This window comes from Phalaenopsis equestris, unplaced genomic scaffold (assembly GCF_001263595.1).
Source record: "Phalaenopsis equestris unplaced genomic scaffold, ASM126359v1 Scaffold000552, whole genome shotgun sequence".
NCBI classification, from domain to species: domain Eukaryota; kingdom Viridiplantae; phylum Streptophyta; class Magnoliopsida; order Asparagales; family Orchidaceae; genus Phalaenopsis; species Phalaenopsis equestris.
Window position 1 is genome coordinate 2973221 of NW_018164992.1, and position 22049 is coordinate 2995269.

The 22049-nt window shown below is 37.5% G+C and overlaps 1 protein-coding gene across 2 annotated transcripts in view; it reads right to left on the reverse strand.

Moving 5' to 3' along the window:
* Positions 1 to 22049, reverse strand: part of LOC110029146 (ubiquitin receptor RAD23d-like) — a 33687-nt gene that overhangs the window by 1433 nt on the left and 10205 nt on the right. Inside the window, exons 6-13 of one of the 2 annotated variants that reach the window (XM_020731304.1) lie at positions 16218 to 16288; positions 16043 to 16099; positions 9233 to 9410; positions 6883 to 6885; positions 676 to 825; positions 526 to 591; positions 403 to 450; positions 127 to 303 (exon numbers count right to left, since the gene is read on the reverse strand). In XM_020731304.1, the coding sequence (XP_020586963.1) occupies positions 127 to 303; positions 403 to 450; positions 526 to 591; positions 676 to 825; positions 6883 to 6885; positions 9233 to 9410; positions 16043 to 16099; positions 16218 to 16288 (750 nt within the window). Of the gene's footprint in view, positions 1 to 126; positions 316 to 402; positions 451 to 525; positions 592 to 675; positions 826 to 6882; positions 6886 to 9232; positions 9411 to 16042; positions 16100 to 16217; positions 16289 to 22049 lie in introns of both variants that reach the window. The other variant, XM_020731303.1, reaches the window with a different exon arrangement.

Sequence of the window (22049 nt, forward strand, 5' to 3'; positions counted from 1 at the left end):
CTGATATGCCAAAATGATCAAACATTGCATAAACTAAATTCTTCATTGAGATAGTTCTAAAATACTTCTAGAAATATAATTCAGTAACAGCCGCCCATAAAAAAACTAAATTCAAGAAAAACATACCCGAAGAATTGCTTCACGCTCCGACGGAGTAACAGTTACTGTTTGAGGCTCTGCTTCAGCTGACTGGCCTGATAGATTGTTCTCTCCTCCCTCAGATGATCCACTAAGTAAGTTTATAAATTCAGATTGATGATCCTGAATGAGCCTCATAACCTGTGGATTTTGCCTGCCAAGTTCCTGAAGCATTGGCTGTGAGCAGCAAGAAAAAAATATTTAATACCAAAATTGAGAAACCACTCAGAAACATAAAGTTTGCGTGCCACTGAAAAATATGACCTGGAGAATCTGAGGATTTGCTTGCACCATTGTCTGCAGCGCTCGAAACTACGAAGAAAAGCCAAAAGTTATATAAATTTGACAGTTTTTTCAGAGTTATTGTTGCTATAATATTCAGTGTACCTGAGGACTATTTCGAATAAAATCAAGGCCACTTCTACCAACATTTGATCCCACGCTGGGCAGACCCTGAACCATTAAAACTCATGAAACCAGAGCTTAAAAAATTTCTAGTAGCATATACAAAAATGACTAATAAAAATCAGTAGAAACCTGAGGAAAGAGGTTCAAAGGATTTGAATTAGGACCGGCTGATGGAACCGAAGGCTGTACTGGCTGCGGTGCCTGAACACGACGGTTGGCTGCTTCCTGCTCCCCAGTGGGAGACCGTGCAACAGGTGGAGCCTCCGCTCGCTCAGGAACCTGATACAAAAGACTTGAATACATGATAAAATTTTGGATGCAAATGTTATAATAGAACCGTTTTGTAATTCCTATGCAAGGAGGGGTATAAATACCCATACCAGGATTACTAGTAAGGAAACGAATAATAAACATAATAAAAGGAAAAAGAAAAGTAAATCAAAACAATTAATACATAAATCTGCATATTAATATTCTAACATTCTAATATTTTTCCTCAAATTGATGCATGGATGTCGGTTATGTTCAACTTGAATTTGAAATCATCGAATAATACTCGAGAAAGGTTCTTTGTGAGAATATATGTTAGCTAGCCATTAGATGGAACAAACGAAACACAAATTTCCCTAGGCTTGAGCTTTTCCTTAATGAAGAGATGTTCAATCTCAACATGTTTGGTGCAATAATGCTGGACCAGCCTGTGAGCAATGCTAATAGCAACCTAGTTATCATAGAACAATTGTAGAGAAGCGGAAACTATCATACATGGTTCGCGGAGCATGATGTGTAATCAATGAGCTTCATAAATTCCTAGGGACAAAAACCGAAATTCGGCTTCCGCACTGCTCTGAGCAACAACAGATTGCTTCTTGCTTTTCCACGTGACAAAGTTTCCCCACAAATGAGCAATACCGTGAAGTAGATCGCCAATCATGGACAGACCCGACCCAATCTGCGCCTATGTAAACTGCAATAGAACGCGTAGTGTGACGAGAAAAAAAACAAACTTGAGCCCGAAGTGTCTTTTAATAGCCGAGAATCCGGTGAACAACTAGGAAAAGGTGCTCATAAAAATCATGCATGAATTGAGAGACTATCTCAACTGCGTGACATGTATCGGGGCATGTATGGGCAAAAGATAAATGAACTTCCCCACCATGCACTGGTAGTTAGTCTTGTTTAGAGGAGCTGCATTGGGAACATCAAGATGTTTTTCATTGAGATCCATTTGGACAAACACTGGTTTGCACAGGAGATGATTATTCTCTATCAAATGGTTAATCAAATATTCCCGCTGAGACAGTCAAATGCCATAAGATGACCGAGTAACTTTCATGCACGAGAAATATCAGAGAGATCCCAAGTCCTTTATTTCAAAGGAAGCAACAATAATGTCTTTCAGAGACTCCAATGTTGGTAGATCGTTACTTGTGAGAATGATATCATCAACATAGACAATAAGGATGACTACCTAGCTGCTGGAAAAATGCAGAAAAAAGAGAGTGGGCTAATTGAGCCTGAGAGAATCCATGACCACCTTTGTGAATTTCACGAACCATGCCCGTAGTGATTGCTTCAATCCATAAAGAGATTTACACAATCTAAATATTTGCCCCTAAGAGGCAATAGAGTCAAAGCCCGGAGGAAGAGACATGTATACTTCCCTGTAAGATCGTCATTCAAGAATGCATTCTTCACATCAAGCTGAAATAAAGATCAATCTAGATTTACAACAAGGGATAAGAGGACCTGAATGAAGTTAATTTAGCAACTGGAGCAAATATCTCCTCATAGTCAACTTCGTAGATCTGTGAGTGCCCTTTGACGACCAACTGTGCCTTGTTACGTTCAAAGGATCCATCAAATTTAAAGTTGATGCTAAAAATCCATCGGCATCCCACTACTTTCTTGCCCCGAGGAAGATTAAGAATGTCCCAAGTATGGCTTTGCTGAACGGTATTCATATCCTCCATGACGACAACTTTCCATGTTGGGTTTGCTGAGGCAACCTCAATAGTAGATGAAAGCTGATGATTGGTTCGGGCGGTATCAAATGCTTTGTAGGTTGGCGATAATCTGCGAAGAGAGAGATAGTTTGCCAAGGAATAGAGAGAGCATGTCTGATTGCATACTTTATTAAAGGAGGGACTGACTTTCTCATTTGGAGTAGAAGTGCTGAGGATGTCGTCCGGAGCAGATTTAGTGTCCAATAAGGGGTTAGCGAGCTCCAGAGTAGGTGCATCAAAACGAGTGCGCCGAGTGTAGACACGAAGAGTGGGAGGATGTGCTGGTGGGGCCAAAGGGATAGAGGACTCTTTGATGGTAGAAGAAGTGGGTGGAACCAAAGGAACAGAGGGTTCCTCAATGGTTGGTGACGTGACGTGGGGGGAACATTCACAGAGGTAGGGTAAGGAATAGTGTCCAAGAACTCTAACTCTCCCTCACTGGAGATCGAGTTAAGAAATTATTAAACACTTTAAAAAAAGAAGACATCAATACTCACATAGACTTTATTTGTGATAGAGTCAAGACACTAATACCTCTTTTGAGTGGCAGAGTATCTGAGGAAAGCACATTTTATGGACCTAGGATCAAGTTCACTCCGATCTGGGGTTGTGTTCCGAACAAAGATTGTGCATCCAAAAAAATTGAAATCTAAAGTGGAGAGACCAAATTGCTAGGAAGCACGATCTCAAGATGGTTAAAGAGGTACGAAAGTTGACAAATTTTTTAGGAAACTCTATTGATGAGATAAGTGACGGTAAGAATGACATCATTTCAAAAAAAATTTGGGATATTAGAGTGAAACATAATGGAGCGAGTAACGTCGAGATGTCGGTTTTTCCTCTGCGATCTCATTTTTGCTGAAGAGTGTCGATACTCTAACTATAAAAAAGAATGCCTAACTTACCAAGAATTCTCCTAATATAGAGTTAAAAATTCACGATACTATAAAAAGTGGTTTTGAATTGTGTCAAAATGGAGTGCAAATTTTTTAAAGTGACAGCAGCTTCATATTTATCTTTTAAAATATAGACTCACGTCATCCGAGTGTGGTCATTAATCAAAGTAAGAAAGCACCATTTACTGCTGTAACAATGAATGTGAGAGGGGCCCATAAATTACTGTTAATAAAAAAGAAAGGAGTGAATGGTGTATAATTGTGGAGGGATAAGAAACAAGACAATATTTAGCTAACTAACAAGATTCACATTTGAAACTAGAATTAGTAAACATCAATGAAAACAATTGTTTTAGATACTGAAAACTAGGTTGCCCCAAATGACAGTATAACAACATAATAAGACATTCATTAAATTGAGATAAACAGTAACTACTGGATGGAGTGTCCTCATTCTCTTTGGTTTTCTCTTGGAAGAAGTAGAGTCCGCGTACCCGCTTAGCATTTCCAATCATCCTCCCCGAATGGAGATCCTGAAAGACATATACATTAGAGAAAAAAAGAGCAACACAAACAATGTCATCTGTCAACTTACTGACAGATAAAATGTTAAACTTCAGCAGAGGTACATGTAACAAAGATTTCAGAGTTAGATCTGTTGTTAATACAACAGACCTTTTACAAGTAATGGAACTTTAGGACCCGTCAGCAATTTTAACAGTATCTTTTCCTGAGCAAGGATAGTATGTCGAGAAGGCTTGAGCTTCCGGTCATGTGGTCCATGACACAAGAATCAATGATCCATGGAGTAGAAGGGGCAAAAGATGTGACTTTCATAGGATTGGTACCTTGATGAACGTGGGAGGTTGATGGGCCAAAATAGAACGGATTGGATCCAAACTGCTTGGTTAAGAGATCTAATTAGCTTTTAATAGAATTGGATGATTCTGAATTGTTTTGGCTAGAGGACGGTTGTACTGTATTAGACTCAGAAGTTGTAGCGAGACCCCTTGGTAGCGGAAGATTTGGCTGAAGGTTTGGATGCAGCTTTCCTGTGGAGCTTGCGGCATTTATCACGTGCGTTTGGCTTGTGACAGTAATCACAAGTGGGGTGAACAACTCGGGGTTAAGCACTATTAGAGACCAAGGCGAATACTTCGACAGAAGAAGTGGACGCACCAAGCATGACAATTTTCCTGCTCTCTTCGCGACGAATATCAATGAAAGCAACGTGAGTAGAAGTGCATCTCGACCAAAGATACAACCTTGGACTTCATCAAGATCTTTATTCATGCCTACCAAAAATTAGAACATGCAGTCTTTTCAAAATTTTCTGGAAGGGAGATACGTCGGTCAAAGATTCCCAAGTGTAGTCATAATACAGATCGCATTCTACCCATAATGCAACTAGATCATTGTAGTACTAGATCGTGGTCCTCGATCCTTGTTTTGCCTCACGAATTATCTTAAATACCTCATAGAATTGACTGAAATTTCTTATATCTTAGTAGGTATCACAGACTGTCGTTTAGATGACACTAGCGGAAGGAACATATATGATCGACCAATGTAAGTCTCCATAGATTTGATCAGCCACGACATGACCATGGAATTTTCTACTTCCCAAGTTCCATATGTTGGGCCAGTCTTTGGAGGTTCACGAATCACACTAGTGAGTTGACCGATTTTTTCACGCCCTTTGATGAATAATGACAGTTTAAGATCATTGGAGAAAGTTACTGCCATTTAATTTATGGGTTGTACATGATCATAAAATTCTCTACTTCCCAGGGAGAAAGTTACTGGAGATTAATTTATGGGTTGTACATGACCATGAAATTCTCTACTTCCCAAGCTCCATATGTTGGGCTAGTCTTTAGAGTTTCACAAATCACACTAGTGAGATGACTGAATTTTTCACTTCCTTTGATGAACAATGACAGATTGAGACCATTGGAGAAAGTTACTGGAGATTAATTTATGGGTTGTACATGACCATGAAATTCTCTACTTCCCAAGCTCCATATGTTGGGTCAGTCCTTAGAGGTTCACAAATCACACTAGTGAGATGACCGAATTTTTCATGTCCATTGATGAACAATGACAAATTGGGACTATTGGAGAAAGTTACTGGAGATTAATTTATGGGTTGTAATCAAGAAGTTCATGTTGTTTTGCCGTCCTCCGATCTGCAGAGGAATAGATGTTTGAAATAATCCTCCGGTTGAATCAAGAACATCTTTTCATGACGGCTTAGTGTTGGAGTTCGTTGTGACTCCAATTGAGCCAAATGAGATGTTAGGTCGTCAAGACATCGTAAAGGCTCGACTGCTTGGAGAAAAATTGCCTCTATAAGGGTTTCCGTTGGATTTGGTCGATTGAAGGGTGCCTCAATTGACCAGAACAGAGGTTCTAAATGGTAGATCCTAAAACAGAGGTTCAGGAACAAAGGTTCTAAACCAGATGGGTTCAATAGATCCTCAGTGCTGGGAATCAGCGACAAAATTAGAAGCAATGTGGGATCCTGAAACAATGTGGAAACCTGAAGCCATGCAGGAATCAGTGCGGCATCCTACCGTAGCAGTGTGAAAAACAATGACAAATCTGAAGCCTGGATAGGGAGCAGAAGTTCTGCCAAATCAAAACCTACAACAAATTTGAAGCACTGTGACAAATCATAAGTTCTGTTGTCTTGAATCAGACCTAGCTGGCTGCAAGTAGGGCCATGGCTCTAGAATAGAACCCTTCTTGTAATTATCATTGATGCAAGGAGGGGCATAAATACCCTTTAAAGAATCTACTATTAAGGAAACAAATAATAAAAAAAATAAAGGGAAAGGGAAAGTAAATCAAAGCAATTAATACATAAATCTGCATAATATTCTAATATTTTAGTTACAAATATTACAAAAATTTGATGTTTAAGTAGGAGGAGACAACAATTGTCAGAAATAATTTACCAAACTTTATGTGAGTGAATTAACTAATCATACAAAAGCTTTAATTTAAACCAGTTGTAGAAGATTGCACAAAAAGTAGAATAAAATTCTGCTATAGTTTTTGTTCACTAATTAGGATTGGATGAAGAAGGGAAAGTATGAAATTCAGAGTTCATACAAAAACATGATAAAGGGCAAAAATTGACACGAATCTTTATAAAAATTAGGACAAAACAAATTACTTATTTCAATAATTCAAACAACTCAATGAGAATATAAAGATATGCACCTATGATTCGAGAGGTAGGTGATCTCTCCCGATTCCTATAATTTGTGAGGTAGAAAATCTCTCTCAAAACCTAAACATAAGGCTCGCAACTCAATTTGATGCATAAACCTCACCCGAGACATAACAAGACTATTTATACCCAACAATAAAAACAATTAAAGACTTGCACTTAGACGTACAAAAACAAATTTGCCCTTAGGCTAGACGCCCTCATAACAATACGCCCCCCCAAACAAAAACTACCTTGTCCTCAAGGTGGGAAAAAATAAGTGTGTTCCTCCTCCCCCACAACTGTCTTTATTTCGTCGTTCTCTGCTTCCTGATCCCACACTACGAGAACTTGTAATATTTGATCCTTGAAACGGTGTACTTGGATAAACTTCTCATCATATTGAAAACATAACCCTTTGGCTCGCTTGTCCTGAATCTCTCTCTGTAAGACGTTTGAGTGTTGCTCCAAGTTGTGGTTCATTATTCGTATCCTGTGCAACTTCCCTTTGGATTATCACTGTCTAAACTTTTGGCATCGTCGTGGTTGTATTAGTTCAGTACGATGCTTAGTCTGTGTTGCTCCTGTTGGCTTTCTTCATCTGCTTCTTGTCTTCCACCATCTGGGTAGCTCCATCATCTCCCTCAAACCCCACGGTCTAAGTAGTTGAAGTTCTACCCGTATGTCGGGCTTTAAACTCTTCATGAAATTCCCTTTCAATCCTGCTTTAGAAATCCCCCATAGTCGTCCCGACAATAGTTCATATCTCTCCATAGAGACCGTCCCCTCTTGAATCAAAGCATAAAATTGCTTGTGTAGATCTCATTCCCGAATAGCTCGGAAATGTTCCAACAAACAATCCTTAAATGCATCCCACGAATAAATTGGGTATCTAGCCTTCCACCACAAAAACTAGGCTAAGACTTTCCCCTCCAAACACAATTTTGTTACCATGAGTTTCTCCTCCCCATCTAACCCATTCACAGTGAGGTATTGCTCCGCCCGATACACATATTCATGTGCGTCTTCCTCCTCGAAGATTGACATCTTCAACTATTTAACTCTAACATCTCCACCCCAACTTCCTCTTCCTCCGTTGTTTCCCCCAATGCATCGAGGGTAAAAGTCCTTTATTTGATCGTAGTCATATCCCCTCCCTACTTCTCTCCCTTCTTCGTGTTCCTCCATACCCCATTTTTCGTTCCAACCGCCTCAATTAGAAATCTCTAATCCACCTCTAATTGAAGCCCTGAAAGGGGTTTGTGATGATGGATGTTTTCCTCCTCATGTTCCTCATGTTCGATCTCTTTTCCCTTCGATCTTGCCACGGATTCTTCAGTCAATCTTTGGTTATGCAAATTAAACTGCTAGCGGGGTCTTTGGATTGCATTTTAATAAGCTTCTTTATCATCTCTCGAATTTCTCTTGTGCTCTCGAATCGTTCCTCCATTCGATTTTCCATAGAGGAAATCTATCATCTATGGCGGAGAACCTTTCTTCCATCCCTGGTCTGATTTGTTCATCTCTTCCTATAATTTCTTATCCAAATCATCTATTTTCTTTATTGTCATTATCTCCTGTCACTAGGCCTGCATGATTCCGAGTCTAGTCGCTGATTTCTAGTATCACAATTAAAGCACGCCAGATTTCATCGCAGCCTTCCCCGCTTGTTCTGATCTGATCAAGTCTATTTTATGCAGTTCAGTGAGACGGAGAAGAAAGTAAGCAAGAATCCCTTCAATTTCTCAAGTAACCCGAATCATTGTCGAATCGTAAGCCTTATGTCCCGCCCCAATAAGATCTCGTTGTGGCCTTCTCCGTAAGTTTTGAATGCGATTGTATCGCAGGTTTTGGTCACGACAATGCGGGCCAATGAAGGCTCCAAACCTGTCGTTGCCTTCTTCTGTAAGTCACGAGCACGTCGATGCCTAGTCGCAAGCCCATCGTTTTCTTTCCAACATGCAGTGATTACGGTTGTGTTGCAAAGACGGAGCAACAACTATAGCTAGATCTCAAGGACGGAGCGGAAGGAGGAGAAAGGCGCGAATAGCGTTATAACATAGCACAATATAAGATAATTCCTATTTATTTCAATGTAGGAATTAATATACAATTTACAAATAATATGTGACGTATATTCAATATTATACATAAAATTATGTAAATTCCAATACCTAGAGGAATAAAAAATAGTCTGGTTTACTCCAAATTGATTTCTTGTCCGCTTGGAGTTGAATTTTTCAAGTTGGATCTGCTTAAATCAAATCAATTTCACTTCAAGCCAATAAAAAATATTCAATTTTATTGTAAGCTAATCTCTCTCAAACACAACTCAAAATCCACCCTAATTAACACAAATCCCGAGCAATCCGACCCATTAGCATATCCAAAAACTTACAACTACAAATGATAGAGTTAAATTATTTGTAGCACAAGCACCCACCAATTTAAGCATCACAAATTCGATCTTCATCCTGATAGATTACTTTATCATATTATAGAATTAACAAAAATCAACCTTTTTAAATTATAATACACAAAAATACTAATTAAGGAGAAAATCTTACAGAATATAAATATTCAACAGCTCTCTCGGGATTATTAAATGCAGCTCGCAATGCCCTAACAACAGTGTTCCTGTCCCAAGTCCCTCCACCAATATCTAGAATATGTTGGATAGTTTGTTCGAGGCTATCGCCAGCTACAAGGTTTGATGCTGCTTGATCATATGCATTGACAACAGTCCTACGTCAACAAAATTAAAAATACAGATAAAAAAACATAATAGAATTAATAATGAAATGACTTGAAAACGTTGACTGGCAATAATCACTCACAGCGATGCTGCGCAAAAAAAAAAAAAAAAAAAAAAAAAAAAAAAAAAAAAAGGGGAAAAAAAAAACTATAAAGAATTCAAATAAATAGGCAAAATGTACTAAATATTGATAGAGGTGAATCATTCATGCCATCAGCAAAATAAGAATTTTGCAATCTGCTAGAAATAGGATTACTCACAATAGTGTCAAATCAAAAAGAAAAAAAAAATAGTAGGAATAAAACGTTGATGAAAAACAAATTATCATAAACAAACAAAAACAAATTATCATAAACAAACAGGCTAGTAAAAGTAAAAAATGCAAAAAACAAAAAAAAAACAAAAAAACAAAAGAAAAAAAGAAATATAAAAAATATCAGATTCTTATGCATTTACCTAGCTCACACCCAAACTCTCACTTTTACAAAATCAGCACCCTACCTACATATTAAAATGTGGATTTCACTGTTGGAGAGTGGTGAAAAAGATAAGTTAGGTGACTGGCTTGTAAAATGAAAGTTTGGGTGTGAAATAGGTAAATGCATAAGAATTGGGTGCTATGTATGAGAATTCCCCAATAAATAAAACTAAATGTATAGCAATCACTCACATCAATACACATGTTTCCACATGCTCTCAATAGATAAATCAAATCTGTCTGAAAAAGGACCGGTGGAAGTAGGGGGTGTAAAAGGGCAGAGACTGAGCGGAGCCAATGACTTACCCGTGTTTGGCTCATTCAAAAAAAAAATAATGTTCGTGTTCCCCTTGTCAGCCGTTTTATTTTGAAAATCATTTAAATTTAATTATATATATATATATATATAATGATTATAATTTTATCTTTTAGTTTAAAAAAGTGAGACCGTACACTATCCCGAAGGATATGCATATAACTTGGTAGACTCAACCACCAAAACTAAAAAAATTGTAACACCCGTTTGGTCTGCGAAATATTTTTTCATAAGTCGATAAGTTTCCCTATTTAATACGAGAGATTAAATAGAGTTTATATTAAGCTGAGTTCTTAATTTTCCTATAAGGGCAAACCCATATAATTAATTATATCTTAAGCAATCGAAATCACCTAAAAAGACTTGACTAAAACTAGTGGTTTTGCCTTCAAGATTTTAAAGTTTAAGTTTCCAAGGTTAAATGTGAGGAAATCAAATGGGAAATGTTCAAAATAGAAACAGTTATTTTTAGGAATCAATGGAGTGAAAGGTAGGAGATATCACAAATCTGGGGGGAACCCCGATGATTTCCCAACTATCCTAGGATTGGACCTTAACTCTTAAGAGACGTCCTACACCTCGTTGTCGTGGTCTTGATCGCCGCTCTCTGTCCGCTTGCTTCCACGCTCCGTTTTTTGGAAAAAAAACTACTCTAAGCTCCTTAACATATCAATTATAGGTTCGGGGTTGTGGTGTGTATAAATATGTGGTTATTGGGTCAGTGCTTCGCTATAGGGTATCTCCTAAACCCGGTGTCCTACTGTCCTCTATCCTAAAAAAGCCCCTGCAAGTCTCTAGAAGCAACATGATTAATAAAAGGAAAATATGCTACAAAACGCAGTAAACAAAAAACAATAGTAGCGCAAGCATGAACTGTATATATATGTAGTAAAATGTGCAGTAAAGAAAGTGAGACACTGTAAACATAAAACAAACTTGTATACCTCACGGGTCGACCGCTCCCGCAAACAAGGGTTGTGTCAGAGGTAAAAAGTAAACGAGCATAATGAAAAAAATTAAGAAATGTGTATGCATGAATATATATAAATAAAAATGAATATCGAACATCACTTGAAAAACTCGAGAAGAGCGACAAATGACCCATGGTAACTCGAAGAAAACCTTCGAAAACACGAGAAAAATTCGGAGGAAATCACAAATGATCTACAAAGATCCCGATAAAATCGTATGAAATAGACCAAAAATCCGAAGAGAGAAAGAAAATCATAAGCATTGGGGTTGGGCTAGGCTCAGATTTAGGTATTCTTGAGGGACTCTAAAGGAAAATATCGGTCACTAGTATGTATAGAACCCGACATTCATCTAGAAGGGTTTCCCACAATACCAACTTAGGAGGGTTCTCCTTAGCCCAGTACCGGTAATTGACAAGTGGACAATCGAATTATATTATTTAAAATTTATATTTTGACATGCATATAAGAAAAGTAGTATCAATTTTTGTAGTCAAAATATTTTTGTAAATAACGTATATGTTCTTATCGTATATGTTCTTATTTTTTATAAAATATGATTGTCTACAAGTCAATCGCACCATTGGGCTAGAACCACCAACAACCTAAAAAGGCAAGAGTGTCCTGCTAATCTGGTGTCGATGAATAATATTGTCATCTTACGTTTCACCGAGTCCCGGGATTGAGTCCCAATGTCGTAGGATGGAAAATTATTTTGTTATACCACCGAATGTCTTTATCATCAAGGTCTGAAACCCCAAAAAAGACCGTGCAAGTTACGACATTGCTTGATAGTTCATATATAGCCGCAACTATATGTGCACGCTTATATTTCGAACATAAGCACCTAAAACCAAACCAAGAAGCAAAGAAAGTGAATCAAAAAGAAACAAATGAGAAAAAGGAAGACTAACCCGCCTCCAAAACGAGTTTAAAAAGGAAGTCAAAACGGTAAGAGGGCTAGCCTCAAATATTCACCCAATGGGACTTCTCGAATAACCAACAAAATGTGGCACACCTATCAATGCTAGCTCCCTCTAAATCTTCTCAAATTGACACAAACATAGAGCATAAAACAACCATTTAAAATTTTGGTGGTATATATGTAAACAAATGGAAATTTGTGTTATGATCAATATAGAAAGGTTACGGCATCTTTGTGTGTTACGGCATCTTTGTGCTCCTCTCTCCCTGGAGGTAATCCTATACTCTCCAAATCTATCTCCGGAAGTGAAGCCAGCAAGGGTATCTCGGTCAAGAGAAACACCCAGCCTCATGCAACAAACCTCACATTAAACATGCCAATGTATTACAAGATGAAGGAACTGCCACCATTATACAGGATTCAAATAAGAAATATGATTCAAAAACTGATCCATGAATGCATGATATACTGAAATCAATCCAAAACTTGGAAGTCCAAAATACGAAGCAAGTCATAAATCAACTCAAAGTTCCTAAATAGTGACATTTCCAAAACACATAAGAAGCACGACAAAAGAATTTTAAAACCAAAGGCCTGATTGGAACACACCAAAAAAAACTTCATAAAACTTGTTTTGTAGCGATAAAAAAAAAGTTTCAATGGTGCTAACATCTCATATTTGTTTCTCTTTTTCTTTTTATACGCCTAAGTATAACACCACCTCGTGCATAGGGTAGGGTGATATAACACACCCAATAGCCGACATTCTGCTTGCTAGCACGACACAAATGCATCTTTCTTGCAGAAATCAAAATGAATTTGATGTAAAGAAATAAAAAAAAAAAAGAGAAGCTTGTTCAAATGCTACTAGAATCCTACTACAAAATAACCCAAAAAACCCCTTTTGATTTTTACTAAACCACGGAATGTAGTGGTCAGCCAAGCTGCTATGTAGACCAAAAAAAATTCAGCAGCCACCAGAGAGAAGCAGCAAACCAAGCAATGAAGCAAAATATCGAGGAATCAAACAGAAAACTGATGATCCAGCCAAAATACCGAGAAAACAAGCCAATGCTGACTCGTTGAGGGCAAATCAAAGTAGAGATTAGAAAACAAACACAAACGACAAACCCTAAGAAAACCTTTCGTGGTTTCGAGAGGCGAAGGAGAAGATTCAGGAGAGAAAGAGGTGGTCGAACTTGAGAGCTCTCGAGAGGGGAAGGGGAGCAAGGGCTTCGTCTGCGAGAGGAGGGACTGGCTTCTGCATAAAGTTGGCTGGGGCTTTTTTTGTGAGTGGCGTTCCACTCGGTGCTTTAGAAGAGGGCAAGAGGGATTTTTTATCCCAGCAAAAGCTTCGGGTCCAGAAGAGCAGAGCAGTTGAGAGTCTAGTGAAGGAAAAATTATTCCATACGGACAACAAATAGAAGCTTGCGTGCGGACTCCAATCACCTAATGCCAAGTGGAATCTGGCCCAACTCTCGCAAAACTCTATTATTTTGTATCTGACCCGGCTCGAGTCCTGCCCTAGCACCCAAAAAAGCGTGTTTTTGTCATTTTCGCTTCCTATCAATTGGGAAAATGAGTATTTTGTCTCATTTAGGTTTAGAGATTGGGGATATTCTCATTTCGTTGCCTTTCTAGGGATCTATTCGTATTTGGCAAATAGGGTTTGATGGAAGTATTTCTTGACGAGAAAATGTTGTTGGAATCTCAAGATACTTGTGAGAAACATGACAATGAGCTAGAATCTCAAAATATTATTGAGAATCATGAGAAAGAGCTGAGTTTAGCTGCGATAGAAGGTATTCGGTAGGTAGGTTATGATTCTCAAAAATATTTTGAGATTTCAACTCATTGTCATGTTTCTCGCAAGTATCTTGAGATTACAACAACATTTTCTGTCAAGAAATACTTCCATCAAACCCTATCCATCGAATACGAATGGATCCCTAGAAAGGCAACAAAATGAGAATATCCCAAATCCCTAAAGCTAAAGGAGACAAAATACACCTTTTCCTAATTGGTGGGAAGCGAAAATTACAAAAGTACACTTTTTTTTTTGTGCTTGGGCAAGACTCAGGCGAGGTCAGACGCAAAATAATAGAGTTTTGTGATAGTGGGGCCAGATTCCACGTGGCATTAGGTGATTGGAGTCCGCACGCAAACTTGCATACGTTGTCCGTATGGAATAATTTTTTCGGGAAGAGGGTGTCGGGTGAGGATAGAATTGTCAACAAGGGTGAAAATGCGGGAGGAGTACAGTAAGCGAAGGTTAGGAATTTAGGCGAACAATCCTTATATATATTTAAAATATAAAATTCTTTTATTCGCGCACTTTCGCTCGTGCGCGAAACCATATCAAAATGGGTGTCCTCTCTAGCTAAATTCGACGTTTCGGACGCACCGGTATAATCTGTTTCATCATCCGGGTTCACCCCGACGGCTTCAACGACGGTTGGGTCGAAAACACATCAAATTCGTATTTTTTTTAAAATTATCGCTCGTGATCGATCGTTCCAGTAGTTGATTCGAGTTTGATCAATCACAAAGCCTTCTACAAATGCAAATGATGTGAATTTCGATAATTGTGCATCAAACGCGTGAATTGTGGTATTAGTGTATCATGAGTATGCGCAGACACAAAGGGTTTCCTAAGACTTTAGATCCTTTGGATACTCGACTTAAGTTTTGTCACGCTGGTTCTAATCGACTCAACCAAACGTCGAGGATTTAGAACCGACCATATGAAACTGCAAGGAGTCAAGAAGTAGCTCGAATTTCTAGTTGGTGCAGGTCCAAGACTAGTCCTCTAAGAGAGTCAAATAAGAAGTCCTAAGTCTAGACCCTAGGCTTTTAAGAAGAGTAAGAGACCTCACCAAAAATGAAGTCAACACCCCTCATCTTCGAAATGATTCGTGAATAAATTGTTCGTGTTTGGCTCGATTCAAGCCAAATGTTCGAATTAAACATGTGCTCGCTCAAATTGGAGCTCAATAGCTACAACTCCCACAAGGGCCGCTCGGCTACAACGCTCAAAAGAGGGATTTCCTATTTTTAAGCACGCACCTCTAAGGCTATAAGGAAACCTCTCCCATAGATGTGGGACTAAACAACAAAAGAAAAATGGGACTGTGGGGGTTAACACCTAAACTTCACTTTTTACATTTATACCACCAAATCTATCATATGCATTTAAAAAAATATATATAAAAAATTAATATAAAGCCAAATATAAATAAATATAATTATTTAATTATTTCAAGCCGAAAATGAATGAACAAACTATTGTTCGTGTTCAACTCGTTTATAAATCGTGCTAAAAAAAATTGTTTGTGTTCAACTCACTTGTTTAACAAACGAATCGAACAAGAATTTCTTAACAAGCCAAACACGAGCTGTTTACAAACGATGAGCTTTTTTTATAGCCCTAAGCGGAAGGAGGGAAAATAAGGGAGGAAAAAAACACAATTGTATCTGTCCTCGTTATCTAAAAAAGTTTTCAATGCCGAATTACGGAATTTCTATTAAAATTTAAAACACACAAGGTACATATAAATTATTACAGAGACCAAAAACATAAAAAAGTAAGAAAATAAAAAGAAAAAAACGCAAACATTGATTTGCAAGTTAAAGAATTTTAGAATAGATAAACTTCTTGGTTTGCAAAAATATAAATAAAAAAGAAACATAAAAAAGGAAGCAACAAATAAAGATTGTGCTGAGAAACAGTTTTTACATCACAACAACAGTAAACAAATCTTGATGTATTTAAAACTCTTTTTATATATTTTCGATTACATAAACTAATGAACAGTTATTTCTGCATATTTAGCTCTTGTTCCCGATAAGATGAAATTTGGAGAAGCTTATGCGAGCAAAATGGGCGTAAAGTTAAAATTTCATATCAATTATTTGAATTTCTGGTAACTTACGATGCATTAACTGCAGAAGCTGGTGCATCTGCAGAAGTAAGTGATGCTGCGTGCAACCTGTTTCAAATAGGAATAAGGAAAGAGAAAGAGGTAAAAAAAATATATGAGAATAAGGTTTTAATCAGATAATGCAGAGATTCAAAAGCATGGCGTATAAACATGTAAAGATTCTTACGGAGGTAGGGTTTGCACTGGCGCTGGTGCTGTGATAGAAGGATTAGCAGCTGCAGAGCTAACAGTTGTAGGCTATACAGGGAAAAAACAATCATGAACAAAAGGCAACTATCAAGATAAATCATCTGCACATGTAACATATGGACATAAAAAAAAAAGCTTTCAAAGTGAAAACACTGCCAAAATTCATGAAACAAAGAACACTACAGTAAATTATCCTTCACATAAAAAATCACGAGCATAATAATTAACGCTATTGCCAGTGGCAGGAATAAGTCACCAAAATTTCAGAAAACCAATCGAGAAGCAATATAAGTTTGGCATATAACTTTTCCCATATTATCCACTTAGAAACAATACTTAAAAGTAACAAAATTTTTACTTGAATTTTAGAGCATTCCAGTAAACGAGAAGAAAAGAGTCGTGAAACTAAAAATTCTCACAGGAGGGTTTATAGAACTTGCACTTAAAAAAATCACTCTTACGCCAGGCAATGTTTTTCCGTGCTTTTCCCTAATCTTAACATCTAATAATTCAATAACATAATTTTTTTCTAACAATGCATGGAAAAAATTATCATTTCACTGTAACTAATCCACTCTACACAGGACAAGCCAACCAATCAGAAATTAAAAAAACCAGTGGTTAAATTACTATTTCACAAATGATTAGCACTATAAACTGCATAACAAAACTATTTCTTTATAATATAGCTGGAAGCCTAATGCATAGTTTAGATATTTACATCCAATTGAGAATAAAAACCTCAATATGTGGCCACGTATAATTTTTATTAGCCTAAAATTTCCATTTAAACAAACCATCTCCAAATTCCTGCATTCAATGGTCAATCCAACATATCCATGGCAGGCCAACAGTCGCACACAAATATGCTCATAAACCAAGACTGCCTTTTATTGCTCAATATCATTAACCTTAATGAAATAAAACCCCTTTTGTCTTCCTTTTTTTTTTCCTTTTAATGATTTGTGCGGTCTCCACATGAATCACATAAAAAGTATTGCAGGGCTCATTATAAAAGTTTTCCTACGTGTGATTTCTTGATATAATCATGAATATCTACATAGGAAAACTGCACTCATGGAAGATTCTTTTGCTGTTCTCCATTGCAAAACAAAACTCAAGCAAAGAGAAGCAGAAAACTACTCAGAAGTAACTGCCTTTCAAACATTAATAAAACAGAATGCATGATGTTTATTTATCACTATAAATGAATAAAATGGAGAATGCAGCTTCGTCAGCAAGATATTTCCTGAACAGTTATCTGGATTTCACCAGATGCAAGTATTGCCAATGATTTTAAAGCCGTGACATCGCTCTCCTAGGTATCCAAGCAAGAGAAGATTTCGCAATAGTGCCTCAGCAACCTACAAGACAGTTGCAATTGCTAACAACTTGCTTTAAGGTGTCAGGCAGTCGAACCAGAAAGATACATGTGACAAAGTAGCATGAATTTTTTTTTTTAAATGACAATTTGGTACGGGTGATGTTAAATCTTCTTTAGGAACTGGAGATACAAGGATGCACCCCAAGAAAAAAACATAAAAAAACTTGGATCAAATATACATAGATAAACTTCAATTTAAGGGAAAAAAGTAAGGAATTAAGGGATGTAATCAAGTCGAGTATGCTATGGGTTGGACTTGACTTGATTGAAGTTGTTCAAGTTCAATCCAAGCTTGAGATGAGCTTTTACATATATGATTATACTTGACTTGCTTAAAATTTTTTATGTTTATACTTGATTTGTTATTGTTATATTAATTAAAAAACAAAAAAATTGAAATGACTACTAAATCATTCATATAAAATTAAAATTTAATTTATACAAGATTTTTCATATAAAACTAATAAACAAGTGTGTCAGTCAATTTTTTGAAATTTGAAAATAATTTTTAAATTTAATTTAATATGAGAGATATATTTTTTGTTTTGAAAGTAGCGCGTTTTAATTTTTGAAAAATGAGACCAAATAGATATCATTCGTCTAATGAATTGCATAATTGTGTATGATACCGTGAATACTACACATTTTCGAAAAATAAGTGTATATCCCGACGATGGATTCAATCTTGCAAACTAAGAGATTTGTGACATTTATTTGATCTGCGAACCTTTTATATGTGGCCGACAAGTTCCCTCATTTAATACAAAGATTAAACAGAATTTATTTTATCTGGGTTTCAAGTTCTCTATAAAGGCAAACCCCTATAGTTAATTACATCCCAAATGATTGAGGTTACTTGAAAACTCTCGATAATGATCAAATGTACTAGTTTTCAAGAATTCAAGGTTTAGGTAAGGTTTAGGTTTTCACGGTAGAAAGGTTTTCACGGTAGAACGCAGAATATCAAGTGGGAAAGGGCCAAATGAGAACAGTTCTTTCAAGAGACCAAAGGCAGAAAAAAGTAGGGGACGTCACAAATCATAAGGAGAACCCTCAATGACTTTCCAAACTATCTTACTGTGTGGCTGCGTTTTGGAGACGATGTCATTCAATTGTTAGATCTTGTCAATTTTATTATTTGGGACTTACATTTGTATAATACCCGATTATGCAAATAACCCACAAAGATAGGAGGGTTTTACGTCGTACCGGACGACAACCTCGGAACCTAAGGTGAGTTAGGACTTACGTGGAGCAACATAGTTGTAGAAGAGCCTAAAGAGGGTGTGAGTATTTATGTCGCGCTCAGCGAGCTACCTCAAATTCCTATGGGTTGTTATTTAGACTAAAGAGAGAGATTGCTGAAGAAGATCCTCTTGTTGCTCGATCCAAGGTCCTTGTCGTGCTGCCCACAAAGCTGGCTCCAAGCTCCATGTTGAAGTATCAGTCCTAAAGTTTAAGTTCAAAAGGTTTATTCGGTGTGTTTCAAGGTTTTGATTTTGTTGTCATTCGAGCATTAAGGGAGGTTAAAGTTGATTAGAGCGACACCGATTAGAATCTCACATTTCCCTCGTTCTGGTACTACTATTTTCTTTTGAATTTATTTAGGCTAAACGAGTTGTTAAACTCATTTAAATTGGGGAGATTTCGCTAGCAACCGTGGGTTATCCCATCCGAAGAACTCCCTTAAATTTAAAAGTATGCGTTATGTTTTTTGTTTTCTTTTGTTGTTTTTGTTTTGAAAATGTTGTTTAATTCTTGAAAAAAACTGTTTCGTTTTGAAAATGTTGTTGAACTTTTGAAAATTTTTTTTTTAAAATGAAATCGCAACCAAGTATGCATGATACATTAAAACAAGAGTAAATTGCACTGATTAAAATAACCACAAATAAAACAGTAAATCTAGTGTAAAAAACAACAAAACGAGTTGTGACAGCAGCAAAGAACTCCAAACAGGTGATCTTAAGGCTTCCTACAACTCCAGACAGCAACTAGGAACTCCCAACGATGATCCTAAGGCTTCCTATAACTCCGGACAGCAACTAGCAAGCTTACAAGATGACCCTACGACCTCCTGCGGCTCCGGGCAGCAACTAGCAAACTTACGCGGTGATCCTAAAACCTCCTACAGCTTTGGACGTCAACTAGCAAGCCTACACGGTGATCCTAAGACCTCCTACGGCTCCGAGCAGCAACTAGCAAGTCTACACAGTGATCCTAAGGCTTCCTACAACTCCGAGCAGCAATTAGGAACTCCCAACAGTGATCCTAAGGCTTCCTACAACCCTGGATAGCAACTAGCAAGCCTACACGGTGATCCTAAGACCTCATACAGCCCCCAACGACTCCAAACAGCAATTTCGAAGTTCCAAACAGCACCCTACGGCCTTCCTATAGTTCTCACAGCAATTCCAACACTTATGCAACACATTTTAGCACATATGAAACCCTAAACAGCATTTAGGTGGTGCACAATTAATATCAGGGAGAACATAAAAGAACATTAGGAAGGTTCACATACACATTAGGAAGGTTCACATACATATGCTACTCGCTTCCTATGGATTTCAAGCTTGCATAAATTTCAGGTTTGTATATAGCTAACTCACATAAGCTTCAAATTTGCATAAAACCAAGGTCACTAGGAATTTCAATAACTTAGATGTTGGATATACGAACATATAGGAATTGACCAGTATGCATATAAATGCCAAAATGAAAACTATCAAAATCTGCGTACAGAAAATAATTTCTTAAATGGGGGATGATGAATCACTGCATCCCTCAAAGTCCAAACCTAATTTAAAACATTATAAGCAGACAGCTCAAGAATCGAGTTCAAGAAGAAAAAAAATGGCAGCATCAATTGCTTGGTGATTGTTATCGGAACATTTGTGACAAATAAAACAATGGCAGCATCAACTGATAGTTAACAATAAAGTCCTATATCCCAAACTTTCAAAATAGATGGGTCAATCACAGTTAAGGATAACACCAATAATTGCTAATGAAAATGCCGAAAACTGAATAGAATCGAGCACGGGCAAGCTCCATTATGCAAGGTTTTAAGAGGGTGGCAAAACGTCCATGCATGTTACTTACCAAACAACTCAAGCAGCAAAACATCTATCAATTACATTTGGCAACCCCTTTCAACAGAAGCAGCAAACTGCTTTGCATTTGTATGTATAGCACCCTCAATAAGGCCCACTAAGCTTATGTACTGACAGCTTTGACAACTTCATAATGAGGTAGAACAACAAAGCTATAATACAGTAAATACAATCGTCCAACCTGACCACCTAGACCAAAAGCAAGAATGCATGCCTGCGGAGAGGATTTGAGGGCAGCTTTTGTGTGGGATTGAGGGGTTTCAAGTAACCATTTAGGAACTCCTTTGCAAACATGATTTGAGCATCACTAAATAAAATTCCATGAAAATCATCAAGACAAAAAAAAAAAAACGTCAATCTTGATTTCTGTTAATGGAATAATGCGATAAAGAAGGTCCGAGATTTTTTCTTTTCTTTTTATTTAATTCAGATGTAAATCAAAAAACAGTAAAAAAAAAAATGTAAGGTAATTTTAATTCTTTCATTCCCTTCATCCTCTCGTTCTCTCTTTCCTTTTACTAATAAAAAATAATTCACATCTCTAATAATGACTTCCCTTAATCCCATCCATCTCAAGGAATCTGAATCCCACCAAAGTCATGAAGAGCATCCCACAGGAAAACCTCACAATTTCATCACATAAACACACCACACAATTTTAATCAGATCAAGAAACCCTTTAGAAAGAACAAAAAAAAATGACAGATAGGTTTCGCATACTAGATAGAGGAAATCCTTCACCTTAGGGAAGAAGTTGCAGCGGTGTGAAAAGGAGAGTATCGAGCTGGGGAGAATCGGTGCAGAGGCAGGATCGAGAGGAGAGTTTCGGTGTAGAGTGGCTGAGATGAGCGGGGCTTCGATCACACGAGGGAAAGGGAACGGCTTCTGTCGAACGAGGGAAGCGGGCAGGAGCTTCGATCAAGAGAGGGGAGCGGCGCACAAGAACTTCGATCGGGAGAGGGAGACAGATGAGCAAGGGCAGGCGAGCGAGGTTTCGGTTGTGCGTGAAAAGAAAATTGGCCAGGCTCTTGGTGGCGGGATCGGGAGGAAGGCTTCTTCAGTCGAGTGAGAGGAGGAAGGCGAACGTTCCGAATGAAGAGGAGAGGGGCCGAATGAATTGATACAGACACGAATATCCGTTACAGGAATTAGGCGTGAAATTCATTACCTTCCATGCAGGGGAATGCTTATTAGGTAAACGATAATTTCAAAATTAATTTAATTAATATGGGATTAAATGGTAAACTTGAATTTTGAAATTATGAGCTGGGGTCACTAGCCCGTGCTCAGCCCACATCCAACCCAAATCGAA